At 43.1% G+C, this 18792-nt stretch overlaps 1 protein-coding gene across 1 annotated transcript in view; it reads right to left on the reverse strand.

Moving 5' to 3' along the window:
- LOC103182112 (ephrin type-A receptor 5) overlaps positions 1 to 18792 on the reverse strand; it is a 161170-nt gene that overhangs the window by 115061 nt on the left and 27317 nt on the right. Inside the window, exon 3 of the mRNA XM_007898969.2 lies at positions 11417 to 12080. Coding sequence (XP_007897160.2) covers positions 11417 to 12080 — 664 coding nt within the window. The remainder of the gene's footprint in view (positions 1 to 11416; positions 12081 to 18792) is intronic.

Below are 18792 nucleotides of genomic sequence, written 5' to 3' on the forward strand. Positions count from 1 at the left end.
CCCTAATTTAAGAAGGATGTCAGTGTCACAGAGAGGATGTAAAGGAGATTTACTAGGCTAATACCATGGATGAAAGTGGTTTGATCTATTAGCAGAGACTGGAGCTAGTTTCAGCCACTTCGCTCCGAAACTCTGGAACATTTTTCCTCTATCCCTCTGCCTGGCCCTTTCTTTCTCCATCTTCAGGTCGCGGCTGAAGTCCTTCTTGTTCGACCGTGTCTACGGTCACCTCCCTTCACCCCTAGCTCGGTGTCGTACTCCGCTACTGTCAAGCACTCTGGGACCCTGCCCTGCATGAGGGGCATTATATAAATGCAAATTGTCGTTGTTGTTGGACTGGGTTTGTTCACCTTGGAACAGAACTGGTTGAGGGGAAACCTGATGGAAACTCTTTAAAATTCTGAGGAATGTTGATTGAGTCGAGGGGGAGAAATGATTTCCAGCGGTTGGTGAGTCAATGACTGGAGGGCATCAATTTACGATAGTTAAGAAGAGTTCAAAGGAGCAAATGGAGAGATTTTTTTTTAACATAGAGACATTAGGATGTGGAATGCCCTAAGAGGTGTGGTCTCGAGACAGGAAGCATATTAGCTTTCAAGAGAGAACACGATAGATATGCAGAAAAGGTAGGTAAGTGAGACTCAATGGATTATTCTTTCCAAGAACCAGCACAGCCACGATGGGTCAAATGATCTTCTTCTGTACTGTGGTTTTCTCCGACTTTACACCAACGGTTTCGGTAACCCTCCTACCTCTACCCTCCCTGCCATCTAGCCCTCCTGATCCCAACCCCCAGCTCAGGTCCAAATGTAATTTGTTGTTATTGTAGACGTTGTCGCGATTGGAAGAGGAGAAAATCATGCCCAATGTTATGATGGCCAAAGGATACATAGCTTTGTACACTGACACACAACAACGTGGAGTCCTGTAGCTCAGTGGTTAGAGCACTTGCTTTGCAAGCGAGAGACCTGAGTTCAATTCCAGGCAGAGGGCGAAACCTTGGGCAAGTTTCCTTACTCCACACAGAGCCTAATAATAATCCCTCCAAAACCAAAAACAATAATAAAATTGGTCATTTTCAATCTATGACTGTTTGTGGGACATTGCTGTGCGCAATTGGCTGCCGCGTTCACCCACAAATATACAGTCAATTCACTTTACAGTGTGTTCTGTGAAGCGCTTTGGAACGTCCTCCCGACGTGAAAAGCGCTATATCAAATGCAAGGATTATTATTATTATTATTATTATTATTATAACTTGCTGTTAGGGTGTATTCAGCAAGCTGCTGGCACCTTTAAAATCATATGCTCGGATTATTCACTGCCTACAGGAGTAAACCTTGTTTTTTTTAAAAAACACACACTTGATTTGAGTGTAACATCAAGGTTTTAGCATTGTGAATTTGGTGTCTGCCTGTGAAGGCAGCTTTAGCGAAATTCAGGTGGTTAGAGCTGAATTCCTTTGTTTTGTGAGCCAACTATTCATCTCTAGTAAATAATAATAATAATAATCCTTGCATTTGATATAGCGCTTTTCATGTCTTCTAGACGTCTCAAAGCGCTTCACAGAATAGACTGTAACGTGAATTGACTGTATATTTGTCGGCGAAACACAATAAATAAACTACTACCAGCAGTGTCGCAGAGCCTGGTACACACACACACACAAATACACACACACACACATGAGCCCAATCTTAGCAGTAAACAGCTTTTAATCAATACAAGCTTGAAGTTTCATGTTCAGTCTCCTCTAAGGACATTCAACCCCAAGCCTACATGTGTCAACAGAATGGCTTTTTGTCTCATTCCTGTTTCTTTGGAATGGGTTCTCCCTTTTACATTGTCCCACCAGAAGGGAACCTTTTTTTTTCCACTGTGGTATACATTACGACTCTCTCGGAGTCAGTGCAAAGTGCAGGCAGTCCGAAGGGCATGTTGAAATGTAATTATCAGCTCCCTTTGTGCTGAGATCTGCTCACTTACAGAGCGTCCCCAAAAGAAGCTTCTGTGCAATTGCCAAGCACTCTGGCACCTCCTGACACTCGTTGGAGATTTGATTACTGCCTTGCACTTTTGTTCCATAAATGTTATCTCACCAAGGCTTCCTTCCTTCCTTGCAGACATTATCCTCAATCCAAACCCCAGCCAATTTCACCTGAATGGCATAAACAACCAGATTATTGTTCAAATCAATAACAAAATTGGAGTATTATAGCCATTAAGTGCAATAAGTTAGCACTGCGCTCTAAGGATACCTTTACTACCCACACAAACAACGATAATGCCTCACAATTGAATTCGGTGTGGATGTACTCAAGAATAAAATAAACTTTTTTCCACAAGTTGAACTATTAAGTTGCAGTTTGCAGTTGCCATTCACTTCAGCAAAACATCCAACACAATTCTAGTGGCAAGTCTTGCATATCTAACCTGCATCAGAGTGCATCTTTTCCATTCAAAATACAGATAGAAAATGCAAACAATTGAACTTAACACTTATAGTAATCCAGTAAAAGTTATCAAACTTAATGTAAACTTTAAAAAAAAAGATTTTTGCAATTCTTTGTTAATATATAATAACCCTTATACATTATATAGTCAGAAGGACATCTCAAAGGCAAATAAAACAGCAAATTTGTACCACAGCACTATCCCACAAACAGCCGTGAAGTGAATGATCTGGAAGTGGAAGTATCTGGAGGATTATTGACCAGGACACCAGAAAATAATCCTTCTCTCTTTGAGCAATGCTGTGGGATCTATGACTTATGATAATTATAATAATAATAATAATCCTTACATTTGATATAGTGCTTTATCAGATAGTTAAGACATCTCAAAGTGCTTCACGTGATTTAACTGTGATGTGTAGTGACTGAGTAGTTGTCAGCAAAAACATATATCTCAGTGGTGTGCAACTCATGGGCCACAGGCCGAAAGTGATCAGTGGGGCTGTCAAGAAGTGGCTCACCGAACATTCGCACTCGTCTAGGTCAGTCTGTTTAAAAATAATATTTTGTTTCCATTTTTTCTCTTGATTGAATATTTCTTGACTTTAATAAACCAAGAAATATCCAATCAAGGAAATGTATTTTGTGGCCAATCAATGGAGGCAGACAGGACTTCCATTAATGTCTCATTTGAGGCACATCGCTTTCCAACAAATCTGCACTTCCCCCATTACTGCACCAGAGTGTCAGCGTAGACTGAGCTCAAAGTCCTGACGTGGGTCTAAACCCACAGTTTTTTTGGCTCGGGAGGCAAGAGTGCTACCTATTGAGCCAGTCTAAGTAGCGTAATCCTAATGATACCTATACATAGTCATCCTCAAATATTTCCAACTATTTGGCATTTAAGGATACAATGGGGCAGATCTCTAAAAAATACAGATTACCTGTTATTTAAATCCCTACTTGTGCAACCTGCTTTATCCTCAACAGCCTGCCTGTTCCCTTCACTCTGCCGATATTGGCCTACTCCATATCTCCCGCTCTATCTGCCCCACCATCACGGGGCAGGGGTTCAGTCACTTGGCACCTACTCTCTGGAACTCCATTCCCAGGTCCCTCTGACTTGCTCTCTTTCCTACCCTCTTTCAAGGCATGTCTGAAAACGTACCCCCTCCCAAAGTGAAACGTGCTAATGTAAGTGTAAACTGGATTGTGTTGTAAAGCATGACTTTATATTAAAACATATCAAGTGTGTGTTTTATAACAGTATCGGCATATTCAGTGAGGAAGGCTCAAGCCAACAATAGAACTCAACAGATGTTCATGCCTGGAAGCTATAACAAAGTCTTACACTAACATAGGTCTCATCTTCACAATCACGTTAACACAGGAATATTTAATACATCAATTATAACCATATTTACTTTATTGGCATGCAATTTGTATTCCCCTTGCTGTATTTTAAGTGTCAATATCACATACTTAATGCGCCCAGTCCCGTGTTACATCGAACTACCTAATTATTCTATGGCCACCTCCTCCCCACCCCTCGCCCTCCCCTTCCACCCCCAACCCTCTCTGGTCTTTAAACAATGGTGCAGGACACGTTATACTTTGTGGGACTATGATAGGCAGAGTTAGCTGCCATTCCAGACAAAAACAAACACGCTCATGAAAATCAGTAGTTTGTGGCTGACATATTTGTGGGGGCCCAGATGACTGAAAGCTGTGAGTGTGACATTTATAACATCACAGCATGAAGTTAATGTTTTACGAGGATTGCAATTGTTGCTTGCTACATCGGCAGGAACAAAATGTCAGTGTTGTATATAAGAGTGTGTGTGGGGGGGCGTGGGATAAATCACATATAAAGTTTTTACATAGAGAAGGGCAGACAGACCTAAGGCCAACCTATACTGTAGCTGGCACGTTGCAAGTATCACAAGTGCGTGGCTGACTCCTTTTATCTGTGGAGACGCCGTAAAGCAACCCTAGATAATCGGGCTGCTAATAATCCTTACCACGCTTACATTTGGCATAGCCCTCTTTCACATTGGGAGAATGCCTCAAAATGCATCAAAGGATATACTGTAAAGTGCAGTGATTGTGTATTTTATAGGTGAACGCAGCAACTCAATTTTTCACACAGCAATGTCTCACAAGCAGCCGTTAAATGAATGACCATTTTTTTTACTTTAGGGATTCTTGGCCAGGACACCAGGAGAAACTCCCTTTGCTTTTCGAATCGTGCCAATGGGATCTTTAACGTCCGTATGAACAGGCAGACAGGACCTTGGTTTAACGTCTCATCTGAAGGACGGCATGTCCAACAAAACAGCACTCCCCCAGCACCATACTAGAGAGTCAGTCTATACTGTGAGATGAAAAGCCTTGAACCCAGAAACTTCTGAGTCTTCTGAGAGGTGAGAGAAATAGTAACTGAGCTAGGATGATTCCCTGATCACTGGTAAATGTATTGATTTCAGTAGTATGAGCTTATAACAGTATCTGCTATACAAATGTAATCTTGTTGTTATTATTATTCACCCACAAAATACACAGTTACACCACTTTGCAGTAATTCCTGTGAAGTGCCTTGAGACGTCTCGACAACATGTTCAGGCACTATATCCAGGATTATTATTATTATAAAGTTCATGTAAAATCTTGAGAGAAACACCCAAGAAAGAAGAGAACTTTACTGAGTTTAATAGTGGTCACAGAAACGTTAGATCATGCTTTTGAAAACACCCTGCTGCAAAAAAAAACACAAGGAATTGCATGATTTCTGTTTGATGTTTTATATTTTAACTTGTTAGTATGGGGGGGTAACACATTGGGGGAGGGGTTGTTTGGTTTTATAAACGTTTATTGATTAATTTACTGATACAAAACCAACAATAATATTGAGGGCCTCAGAAAGCCACACATTTTGTGGCCTTGATAAATGTGTCATATGGCTGAGAACATCCAATTTTCATGAAAGAAGTGCATTTTTGACCTTTTTGGTATTACTGCTAGTTACCAATATATAGCTGCAGGCTCCAAGGATAATTGAATGATTCAAGGAAATATATTGCCCTATTTATTTTCTATGAAGGGTACAGCATTATATACTACCAATAATGATTTATTCGAAGTTCCTAAGACAGACTGAGTAGATGGATAGAGTCCGCAATGTGCATCACCTCGGTAGATAGAAAGTTCAATCAAGGAGACAGCCAGAGAATGGTTGAGAGGAGACAATATTGCATGAATTTCAGTACATAGGTGTTCCTTTCTTCCTCGTTTGCATGTTTTTCCTTGTGCAAATCATTCAATTTAGCTTTGCAAAGAGTCCTGAAGAAGATTGCATAATAATAATCCTTACAACAACAACAAGATTACATTTGTATAGCGCCTTTCACGTTGGGAGGATGTCCCAAGGCGCTGAACAGTGTACAGCATTTCAGACCCGAGCTGGGGTCAGGGGGGGGAGAAGGGAGGGGGGGAAGGGGTTTGACCGATGGCATGGTGGAAGAGGAGGGTCTTGAGGTGGAACTTGAAGGAGGCTAAGGAGGGGGCAAGGCGGAGTGATTGGGGAATGGAATTCCTGGGGGTAGAGTGGCTGAAGGCTTTCCCACCAATGGTGGGGCGGGTGGGGCAGGGGACGTGGAGCAGGCCAGAGACGGCTGAGCGGAGGGAACGGGCGGGTTGGTAGGGGGTTAGGAGGTCGCAGAGGTAGGGTGGGGTGAGGCCATGGAGTGCTTTGTAGGTGAGGACCAGGATCTTGAACTGGATCCTCTGAAGGATAGGGAGCCAATGGAGTCGGGCGAGAGTGGGGGAGATGGGGTCATGGAGTTTGGTGCGGGAGAGGACACGGGCTGCAGAGTTCTGGATTATCTGCAGTCTGTGAAGGGAGGAGTTGGGAAGGCCGACAAGTGGGGCGTTTGCATAGTCGAGCCTGGAGGTGATGAAGGCATGAACAAGAGTTTCAGTGGCCTGAGGGGTGAGGTAGTGGCGGAGTCGGGCGATGTTACGGAGGTGAGAGAAGGCAGAGCGGGTCATGGCTTGGATGTGGGGAAGAAAAGACAGTTGAGGATCATTTGATATAGCGTCTTATCATGTCTTTGTACTGTAAATGTACAAAGAATGTACTGTAAAGTGAATTGTATATTTGCTGTACATTTTGTGAGCAAAACGCGGCAGCCAATTGCGCACAGTTGTGTCCCACAAACAGTCGTGGATTGAGTGACCAATTTATTATGATTTTTTTTTGAAGGAATTATTATCCCCGGAAAACCGATCCACCAATCAACTAACAACCAGGTTCCTACTTACTGCTAGGTAAACAGAAGCGTGTGGTGTAAGGAAACTTGCCCAACATTTCGCCCTGCCGGGTCCTCTTCGACCGCACCTTTGGTCACCCTCCTACCCTCACCCCTCCTGACCCCAAGCCCCAGCCTTGACTGTCCAGCCCTTTGGGACATCCTTCCGATGTGAAAGGCACTATATAAATGTAATTTGTTGTTGTTGATCCTGTGAATTGTTACAAACCGGCAGAAGTTCAAGGTTCACACTGCACAATAATGACAAGAAAAATGGAAATAGGTTGTTACTTGGACTCTTGTCACTCAGCCACTGGTACATTCAGGTGTCTCTATCAGCTCCACTTGACAGAGAACTACAATACGATATTAACACCACCCTCCAGCAAAACAAACACTGCCTGGAACGATAGTGATCCGAAAGTAAAAGTTTCACCTGTGAGATGGGGTGGAATTTCATGGGGAAATGAACTGCAGAGTTTTTATTGCACACGGTTAGATAACATTGACTCAGCAACAGCAGCAGCAAATAGCACGGCAGTAATAAAGATTCTGCTCAGTTGACCCAAAGAACTTAATTCATTTGGCTCGCGAGAGAGCGGTAACTGAACCTCGATGCAGTTCTGCATTCCAAGAGCTGCATTTAAATTTCCTTAACCGCTACTGTCCTTCAAACCGTCCACTAATGGCTAATGACTGTGTAGGAATGTACATGCTTGCCACTGGAGTACTTTACACCAGGGAAATCAGAGGTTTTCAAGCACCTCAGTAAGTGCTTGAAGAGTGGCTTTGGCAGAGACTTTGAGAGCAGGTAACGTGCTCACCTTTCTAATCACAGCCCAGGACCTTCAGGAAGGTAAAGAAAAAAGCATATGTAAACTGCGTTTTTTTTAAAAAGAAGAGAAGATTATCTTTCCTTTTTCTTGCACTGGTCCCATCGGTCTCTCTAGCTCCAACTCATCCAAAATTCCACCGCCTGCATCCTCACCCGTACCAAATCCACACAGTCATTACCGCAGTGCTTCACAAGTTCCACTGGCGATCTGTCTCCCAGTGAATCAACCTCAAGGTCCTCATCCAAACCTATAATTCCCTTCTCACTCTCTTTACCCCTCTGTCTCACCCCGTCTCACCCACCCCACACCCCCACTCTCTCAATCGATCTTTAAATCCAGCTTTAAAATCTACCACTTTGAACACACATATAATAGCCACCTCCCTACTCCCCCTTCTTCCCCCTCTGCTTAGCATCCATTCCCATCTGTGTAAAACGCTCTGAGACATTCCCCTTCATAGTGCAAGCTGTTCTTGTTGTACAGTTCTTGAAAAGTATTGCTTCTATTCTGATTCGTTTCATCATCCCCATAAAGTAAAAATAATAATAATAATGATGCTTGCATTTGATATAGCACTTTTCAGGTCTTCTAGATGTCTCAAAGCGCTTCACAGAATATACTGTAAAGTGAATTGACCGTATATTTGTGGGCGAAACGCGACAGATTGAAAATGACCAATTTATTATTGTTTTTTTGTTTTGGAGGGATTATTATTAGGCGTGTGGAGTAAGGAAACTTGCCCAAGGTGTTGCCCTGCCTATAGCACTTGAGGGTATTGAATAATAATAATCCTTGCATTTGATATAGCGCCTTATCACGTCTTTGAGATGTCTCAAAAGCGCTTCACAGAATATACTGTAAAGTGAACTGACTGTGTATGTTGTGGAAGACGTAAAGATTTGACAGATCAGATACTTTATTTTGCTGTTTCAATGAAGAAAAGGTAATCTCCTGGTACACCTGACCAACGGCACCTTGAGCAATGCAACACGCTGTCTTGGGGCTCGAACCCACAACCTTCTGGCTCAGAGGCGAGAGTGCTACCAACTGAGCCAGGCTTGTAGATAGCTTGTGGTTGGATTGGGCTTTGTCTGTTTGCCCAATTTACACCAATCACCCAGAATAGTGCATTAACTCAGAATGATGTCTGCTAAACTACAGAGGCCAGGGAAAATCATAGATTTCCTGACTTAAATGGCTTCCAGCATTAATTAACTGCCTTAATTGCTTTTCAACAATATAGTTGAAAACCAGGATTAGTCACTGAGCAGAAAATTGCAACCTCCATCTTAAATGGAGAAATTATTTGTACCTCCAAATCTCTGATTTTCCACCTATTGTCATTCATGTGTAAATAATACCATTAGGAAAACTGCCCCACAGATATATGAAGTGCAAATACATTCCTCACTGCCCTTACATCTAGTCAGTGCGACCATACGTGCTAAGGTAAGATGAATGTCCACGTTGGCACCAAGGTAAGTTTTTATTAGTGTTCGATTTCGAAAGGCTTGAAAATTAATGATGGTTTGCCACGCACTTTTGTCACGGATGCAGCAAATTCGTTTTGAAAGATTTTTTCTTGCTGTTGCCGCTTTGCAAAGTAGAGGCAGCGCAGCCCTCAATTTGTGGTCAGTGCATGCATTTGACACCCCAAGTTATGTTGCCGTAGGTTACAGAAAATCTACCTTTAAAATCCGAAAGCTGCATCGGCAAATTTTAACACTAAAACCAATGCATCAAACTGTGGCCAACTGCTCAGTAAAGCTAAAACAGCATTTTAACGTACAAAGGATCAATTCAACTGAGGCAATTATAGGATATCACAGAAACATGTCCTGCACACAAGATGTATAGTCGTGCCTGTTTACCGCAGAGTACCACGTAATACAAAGGCAGTAGGGGCACGAGTTTTCATGGTAATTAATAAATTGTTCCTGGTTCCCATGGATTTAAGATGCTGAAAAACACATAGTGTGCATGAATATAATTGGGTGCAGTAGAAGAATTTTGATTATTACTGCCTGAACACTTCAGTCCTGCCTGTTAACGTTTTCTATCTGCACGCAATTTCTAGCTATTTATGGCAACAGTTTCAACAACGTTGGACTAACTTTAAAAATTGCGCTGCATTTGTCCACAAAATATACAGTCTATTCATTTTTCTGTATATTTTGTGAAATGCTTTGGGACATCTCAAAGACGTGATCAGGCACTAGATCAAAGAAAAGTACATTTGTGTAGCGTTTTTCACGTTGGGTGGACGCCCCAAGGTGCTGTGAAAAGGCACTATATCAAATGCAAGGATTATTATTATTAATAATAATAATTTTACAAAAATAAATGAACATTCTGCTACTTTGTTTTAAAGAAATGATTTTGCACAAATGAGCCCCTCGCAAAGAGGTTTTTAAACTTAAAATACACACTTTGGGGTTTCCACAAAGATTATAAATAATATTGTTTAAAACAATTAGATAATACTTATTATAATCCTTATATTTGATAAAGCGCCTCATCACGTCATTGAGATGTCTCAAAGCGCTTCACAGGATATACTATTGAGTAAATTGACTGTATATTTTGTGGGAAAACACAGCAGATAATTGCCCTCCTGTACCAAATGTATGGTTGTCTGATAGTAGGGAGATGTGAGAGCAATAATACACATGCTGGTCCAAAAAAAATGTTTGAATATAGAATATTCAGACAGTATCCAGACATCAACAGATCACTAGCATTCTAATGTCTTGATAATGCTATAACCCTCTAACATGCGCAATAAATATACAGTGACCAAGTTTTAAATAATTCAATGGCAGTTAACGCACATTATTTGGTTCTATACAGTCTGTCCACAAGCAGACATTTAATTTCCAATGAATAAACATGTCCAGAGACACAGTATTCCGCTTGGTAGACTCACGCGTATCTCTCTGTTTTAAGAAGATACATTTTAAACCAGCTTACCCTTTGCCATCAACACCCTGATCGCTGTTCTGTCTGTTTTTGATGATAAACCTAAGCCTGGTGGAAGTCAAAGGTTAATAACTGGAGATCTTGTGCTTCATACCAGCCTTGTTAAATGGAGATCTGGTACAATAGCCACACAATTGCTGATGCAAAGGGCTGATATGTATTCAAACACAGTTAGACGGTATCAGCCATTCATTTCAATATACTAAATAACCCAATTATTCAACATGTCTTTCTGTTTCAAGGAGCAGGCAGAGAATACAGGAAGTTAAACGCCAATGTGTGAACCTTTTCCATGTAGTTTAACTTCCGTCAGTCTTCCCCCAGTCCCCCCAAAAAAGAGCGAATATTCCTTATGTATTATACAAACTCAGTCATTGTTACTACTGCAGTCAATCAGTCAGTTACGAAGTTCTCTTCAAAATAAATCATTGTACTCTGCGTCCAAGAACTAAAAAGCACCAAACATTTTCCAGCTCCTGAGATGAAAGTGCACAGGTTTGCTCGGTCTTGCACTGTTGCAGTTCTGCCACGAAAGGTTTCCAGAGAGCTAAGCAAACACTCAAAACATCCCCAACGCTGGGCACAATTGTGCTACTCCCAGCAAACCCAACACCTATTTTCCATTGACCCGTCAGACTGATTGGAATCTGTTAATTTCCCCACCTCTCCCCCCAGAGAAAAATACGAAAAGGGACGACATCCGGGACCATTAACGAGTGGAACCTGAAACCCCAAAAAGTGTTATCAATTGTTTACCCCACTTTTTGCACTAAATGTTTGTTTGCACTGGTATATAACACCCTGTTTCAGCAGTATGCCCTTCGTGAACAATTCCTCTTACCTTGACACACGTTCTTTTGCTCTTCGTAGCCTTCCTTGCATATGCACCTTCCAATGGGAACCAGCCACTCCCCATCCGCGCTGCAGTACATTTTCGGAGTGTCGTCTTTCGCTGAGTTGTTGACGCACGTGCCTGGCACTTCTACCAGGGAGGAGGAATCGGCCCCCGTGATTGTGTCTTGGAAGAGAGCAAGGCTGTGCAGTATGGACTGGCACTTCTTATAGTACACGCGCACAGAGACCAGGGCAATGCAGGCGCCCACATCTTGAAAGGCCAGATAGAAGCCCTTTTTAGACAGCGGGCCCACGTCTCGCACTTCTGTGTTCAGCTTCATGACACGGTCTCCAAGGTCGAGCTCCGTGAAGCTCTCGTCAGCTGCGATCGTGTCGATTTTCGAGTACTGGTTTTCTCTGATGTTTCTCCCGTCTTCGTCGTCGGATTCGAAATAATACACGTTGAATGTTTCCTTGCAGGTTCCCAGGCCGCCGGGGAGGCTGTTGCAGTCCCGCAATGTAAACTTTAGCTCGATGAATATACGGCGGGCCCCTTCGTTAGAGATCCAGATAGTCTGCAGCCAGTTATTCTGATTTTGCTCCATTACGTTGCACACTTGGTACGTGTGTATAGGCGTATAATTCTCATCCACTTCGCTAATTTCTTCCCACTGTAGGATGTAAACACAAGAAAATTGTTAAATATAATGCATTAGAACTGGTCATTTATTAGTAAATGTGATTCATTATAATCTGTCCATATTTTAGGCCTTGTTGTGGCATAATGGTGATGTGATCTCCCATGCAATAATAATCCTTGCAGTTGATGTAGCGCCTTATCACTTCTTTGAGACGTCTCAAAGAGCTTCACAGAATATACTGTAAAGTGAATTGACGGTATATTTTGTGGGCGAAACACAGCAGCCAATTGCGCACAGCAGCGTCTCATAATTATTATTATTATTATTACTTATTTAAGGGATTATTACCCCCGGAAAAGTGATCTGCCAATTAACTAACAACCGTGTTCCTACTTACTCCTAGGTAATCAAAAGCCTAAGGTTTTGCCCTGCTCGGGAATCGAATAAAGATCCTCTCGCTTGCGAGGCGAGTGTTCTAACCACTGAGCTACAGGACTCCACACACATGTAAGAGGCATGTTTTGCAGTACAATACTATAGTCACAACATTCAACTTGTAATAATAATATTATTGACTTGATCAACTAACTGAACATCTCAAAACACTTCACAGGATTCACTGTAAAGTTTAGAGACTGCATTTGTAGGTTGAATGCGGCAGCCAATTTGCGTCCAGCAATTGTCCCACAAACAGCCAGGAAGTGATTGTCCAATTTTATCTGGAGGATTGTTGCCCGAGACACCAGGAGAAACTCCCTTCGTTTTTTGAATAGTGCCATGGGGGTCTTTAACGTCCACCCGAACCAGTAGACGGGTTTAACACCTCATCAGAAGGACGACACCTCCGACAATGCAGCACATTCCCAGCCGAGACTATGAGTTTGAAGACCCGAAGTGGGGCTTAAACCCACAAACTTCTGACTCAGAGTTGAGTGCAGTAACACCCCCAGGCTTACCGGGCTCCGAGTAACCAAACCGAAAAAACTTTAAATAATTTTCTGGGGCCCGCATGTGAACTCCCGCCAGCCTAACTCTCCTAGCGAGCGTGAACCCTGCGTTGAACAGTCCACGTGATCTGCATAGCTTCCCGCCTCACCCTCCTTTTGTCTGGCGTCCAGTGTCCGTCTGGGTGAGCGACAACTACGAGACATGACGGTATCTTTCCCTCATGTATTGGCAGTCAATCGCTGGTATCGCAGTTAGTCATGTCGTGTGAAGTAATATCCCGTGTCCTTTCCTGTGGTGTGACTTGAGTCTCAGCTTATATTGTGTGCCGTTATGTACATCGACATATAGTACGGAATCAAAATTTCAGTGGTTTGATGAAAGTATTAACTTACTGTTGCTAATTTGCAGTTGCTAAAAGAGCATATGTAGTGCCTAAAGATGTACAAAACATTATATGTATAGGTGCATTTGTACGATATGATGATATGTATTGTATCTATGCCAAGTCCTTTTTTTTATTATAGTGGCCATTTCTGTCTCTCAGTGGCCACTTGTCAATTTGGGGTGGACAGCATTGGTATAATAATAATAATAATAATCCTTGCATTTGATACAGCGCCTTATCACGTATTCGAGACGTCTCAAAGCACTTCACAGAATATACTGTATATTCTGTGGGCGAACATTAACAACAACTTGAATCTTGAATTTATACCTTACCCTTCGCAAAGGAAGGCTGCTAAATAAATTCACAAAGCTGTACAAGTGAACGGGGTGAATGGAACAAACAACGCATATGCTCGCGCACACACACACACGCACCACACACACACACACACACACACACAGGAGATCCCCATTATAATACACCTCTCTAGAGCATGAATCCACTTATAAATGGGGTGGAGTGTGGACCCACTGTAACCTGAGATGGGGAACACTTCTGATTTCCTGCGCGCTTGCACAGGAAGCTAATCATTCCGCGCAGGAAGCAAAATCAGCAGCGATCTGACAATCCAGAAGTGGGGCTGGCAGCCTATTTCTCCCCCCTCCCCCTTTGCAGACCCATTGTAACACAGTGTGCAATTTTATGGCCCCAAAACATTGCGATATAATGGGGTTGCCCTAAGGAACTGGCAACAGTGAGTAAGCGAAATAAAAAGTATATAGGGGAGCGAGAGAGAGAGAGAGAGAGAGAGAGCAAAAAAAAGTGAGGGTACGGCATGCACAATTGGCAAAATATGCATGTACATAAAAGGATATTCAGTTTTAATTATCTTTCACAGAACACATCAGGGAAGGAGGGGGAGAGTATTCTGTAGTCATAGAAAACAGGTTAAGGTTGCCTTCCTAATGGTGTTAATTTCATTGCAATGAGGTGAAAGGTGGGTGGGGGGGGGGTGGGAGGATAACATCAATCACACAAAGTAATTCATCGATAGACTGCAGCACTTCAGGATGTGAAATTACATCTGACAGGCAGGACAGTATTTAAGCTTGCTTTAAGATGGGGGCTCGGGAGGGTAGAGGCAAAGCAGACTCCTCATCTGCTGCCTCTTCTCTCCCTCTCATGCGACGCACGCTCTTTGCTCCCTGTCGCCAGGGCCAATAGAAAACTGCAGAAATATCGACCAAAAATGGCTGGGAAATTTTGCGGTAAATTATGGGGAGTTGATTGCTGCTGTTCAGTGGCGCGATTTACTGCTAACCTCCATTTTATTGATGGAAAATGAAATAATGAGAAATAACACATTGTAGACGACGCACGGAATCTATTGAAGCTCTCTTTCGCAAAAACTGGACAGCCCACTATTGGGGTGGGAGGGAATACACCAGCGCAGGCCTGAATGGTCCGTTTCCACCTCGCCCTACATTTGAAGACCTGGAGATCACCGCCTCCTGTCTCTCCTGGCCCATGGCTGCTCACACAGACACCCAGGAAGAAAGAAACACACACACACACACACAGAGACACACGCATACTTGCAAAAGCCCTCTGACCTCTGGGGAAATCTGGCTCTCTCCAGTGGTCAGAAGGAGAGCGAACCTGCCCGGTGCTTCCTCTGACCTCCGCCAGCCCAGCCAGTGCTATGTTTTGGGAGCCCTCAACATCCAGAGCCCCGGGCCACAGCCCCTTAAAGGCCTTGGGTTCATCCAGCCTCAGTCACAGAGGTGAGGAGATAAACTAACATACTGCTTGTAATCTGTTCTAAACGAATGGCATAGGCGTGAGGTTGGACTGATTAAATGGAATAACCTCGTTCTTCACCGATGTGTCACAGAAATCTACTTTCCCACCCGCAGGTCAGTCCCTCTAGAATGCCACACTTGTATGTCTAAAATGACATGGTAACTGAAAGCCTTCGGACTCTAACTGTACAGCACGTGGTTGAATGGCCCTTTTACCCCAACTCCCCAGACACTAATCTGTCCAAAGCATTTCACGCTGATAATATTACATTCACGGCTTAGCCTCAGCAACTGCATCCATAAATCAATTCCAGTCCCGTTTTAATCATCTATCTGTAATCAGTGGCTATTCAGACCACATTTACATCTCATTTCTGCTGGCCAAATAGTCACATTGGACCTTTGAAGCTTATTCAGGCTTAAATTATTATATTCTCTTATAAACACTGAGGTTCTTTCAGCCCGCTCTCTATGAGGAGCATTAATATGTCTCGCTGGCAGAAAGTAATGCCAATGAACAAATAACATTCTACTATTCATCTCGCAAGACCCCCTCACACCCAGTAATGGGCTATTTTGTTGGCCACTTAAAAGAGTGTCCTTGATGTTGTAATCATACAGCTGTCCAAACTCCAGGACAAACAGATGGAATCACAGTTTGCCGTCATCAGTACAATTCCTCAACACCAGAAAAAAAAATGCAACAGTAACATTTAGTCTTACGGAAAAATTTACAGTTGTCTCCTCTCCCTTTATTTTTTCGTATCTCCCTCCTCCGGATCCACTAAGGCGGTTAACTCCTTCCCCCCTTCCCCCTGAAGTACATAGGTCATTTATCTGAGAACCTAGATATTAATAATCCTTGCATTTGATATAGCACCTTATCATCACATCTTCTATACATCTCAAAGCATTTCACAGAATATACTGTCAAGTGAATTGGCTGCATGTTTTGAGGGCAAAATGCTGAAGCCAATTGCACAAGTAGTGTCCCACAAACAGTCGTGGATTGAGTGACCAAATTATTATTTTTTTAAGGGATTATTACCCCCGGAAAAGAGACCAATCGACTAACCAACCGGGTTCCTACTTACTGCTAGGTAAACAGTAGAGTAAGGAAACCTGCCCAATGTTGCGCCCTGCGAGGCGAGTGCTCTAACCACTGAGCTACAGGACTCCACATACAGCTTCGAAATGAGTCTAACCCGTCCCCACACAAATAAAGCTGACGTCAAATTCTGCCCTGAACCTCGAGCTGACGATGACTACTGATCAAGCACAACTAATACTGTCGTATTATAGGCAAACAAATTCCTCCTTGCTTTTGCGGGAGATAGAGCAGAATATAGAGATAAGAGCTATCCGCTAAGTACACGATGTAAAGGAAGGTGAGTGATCAGAAGAAATATGACGTTGAATATATGAGAGTGCTTTCAAATCTACTGGGCTTCAGGAAATTGGATTTTCAAAGGATCCAGACTCCAAATCACAGAGCTGACTGCAAAAGTACGGATCTTTGTGCTAGATGACCCCAGTTCTTCAGCTCGTCCAGGCAGAGATTTAGTTGTTACAACATGAAACAGATGGTAGGAGTGAGTAGGAGCAAATTATAGAAAAATATCAGAATAAATTACAAAAGTAAAAATGCAAGAAACTATTCATTAGTATGCAATCTACTCGCATCTTTAGGAGACAGATAGCAGAATTCCTCCTGCCCCCACCCACCACCACCCCCACACACACACACTTACACAAGTAATCCTGATATTTGATGTAATAATAATTCTGATGTGATTATGATATAATAATAAATGAGATGTCTCGAAGATGTGATGAGGCGCTATATCAAATGTAAGGATTATGATTATTATTATTATGTGGGACTTGCTCATTCCACACTTGTAAAGAAGGTTCGTTCAGTTCATCAATGGTGGTAGAGCAAGTATCACCACAAGCCTAACTTGTCAAGGTTAAGTTTGGGGTATCTTGGCTTTGCTGATGTTATAGGGTCTTTCTCGGAGATCAAAATCTTACCTGGTTTGAAGCAGAGACAGAAATTGTCCAAGAACACATCGAAAAGTACTGTAGGATTTATCACGGAAAATTCGATTGATGGAAACGAAAGGACATGCTGACATTTCGCCATCTATTTATAATGTTTGAGAGAAACGTGGAAGTGTTTTTTGCTGGTGGTTGCTTACCCCCCCACTCCACCACCCTCCGCTCAGTTGGCTTCAGCCTCCTGTTTGTCCCTCGTCCCCTCCGCCCCACCATCGGTGGCCGTGATCACGTTCATACTATCTTAGAGCAATCAGTAAGTTGATCTGTCCGTGCCTTCAACAGCTACGCCCCATAACCCTGGAACTCTCTCCCTCAAACCCTCCGCCTCGCCCCCTCCCTCCCCACTTCCAAATCCCGCCTAAAGACCTTCCTGTTTGATGGTGCTTACGGTCACCTCCTCCCTCCCTCTCCCCCTGACTCGGGGTCAGAGTCCGCCACTATCAAGCTCTCTGGGACTCTACCCCGCGTGAAGGGCACTATGTAAATGCAAGTTGTTGTTGTTTCATTGCTCTTCATACTATTAACACTACAGCTATGGGTAAAATAGGTTTTAACATCAACAACAACTTGCCCTTAGGTCGAGCCCTCCGCGCAGGGCAGCGTCTCGGAGAGCTTAACAGTGGCGGAGCCTGACTCCGAGTCGGGGGGAGTGGGGAGGTGGTCAAAGAGGAACGTTTTCAAACGCCAGGAAGGTGGAAGGCAAACTAGATGGACCTTGGTCTTTTTTTCGCCGAGCATTTCTTATGTAAATACAATTTACATTTATGTAGTGCCTTTCAGATTGACAGGACGTCTCAAAGCACTTCACATTTCTGGCTGGGCAGCGGGAGGGGGTGGTGACGGAGGGGGGGGGGGGGGGCGGGGGGGGAGATGTGAAGAAGACAAATTGGAAACAAACACCCATGAACAACCTCACACAGGCACAACTGTTTCCATGTTATCACTGACTGCAAAGTTAATTGCTGGAATCCATGCCACCAACAGCCTTGGGGAACCCAGAGGCTGGATCTATTTGAACTGTTTTGGTTGTCTGGCTCTGTAGCCCCTGGAATGTAAACATGGCATTAGTTACACTGGTTCCCAAGTAGATAGAGTATTTGCAGAGAGTGTGCAGCTGGCAAACAGCACACACGCACAGTCCTCAGTGAAGAGGTCACACAAGGGGTTCTATAACGCTCGTGAAAACCAATCACGGTGCCGATATTGATTACACCACTGTAAATTCCCTTTAGTTCTTTATTTTTTCCCTTTGTTCGGCTTCAATCTTCTTTCATTGTTTTCTCTCTTTTCAGTTCACCGTCATTTCAAGAGAGGAGTGAGATTGTAAAGACAGGCTTTATTAACCTTACCTGGAGATCAGAGGACCACACTGATTACGGTTGTTAAAGTAATAATCCTTGCATTTAAAATAGCACCTGATCATGCCATTGTACATCTCAAAACGCTGCACAGGATTGACTGTGAAGTGTAGCGATCTGGGACGCTATCCTGCGTGAAGCACGCCATATGAATACAAGTTGTTGCTGTTGTAGTGACTGTGTAT

Source organism: Callorhinchus milii, unplaced genomic scaffold (genome assembly GCF_018977255.1).
Source record: "Callorhinchus milii isolate IMCB2004 unplaced genomic scaffold, IMCB_Cmil_1.0 Scaffold1, whole genome shotgun sequence".
Classification (NCBI taxonomy): domain Eukaryota; kingdom Metazoa; phylum Chordata; class Chondrichthyes; order Chimaeriformes; family Callorhinchidae; genus Callorhinchus; species Callorhinchus milii.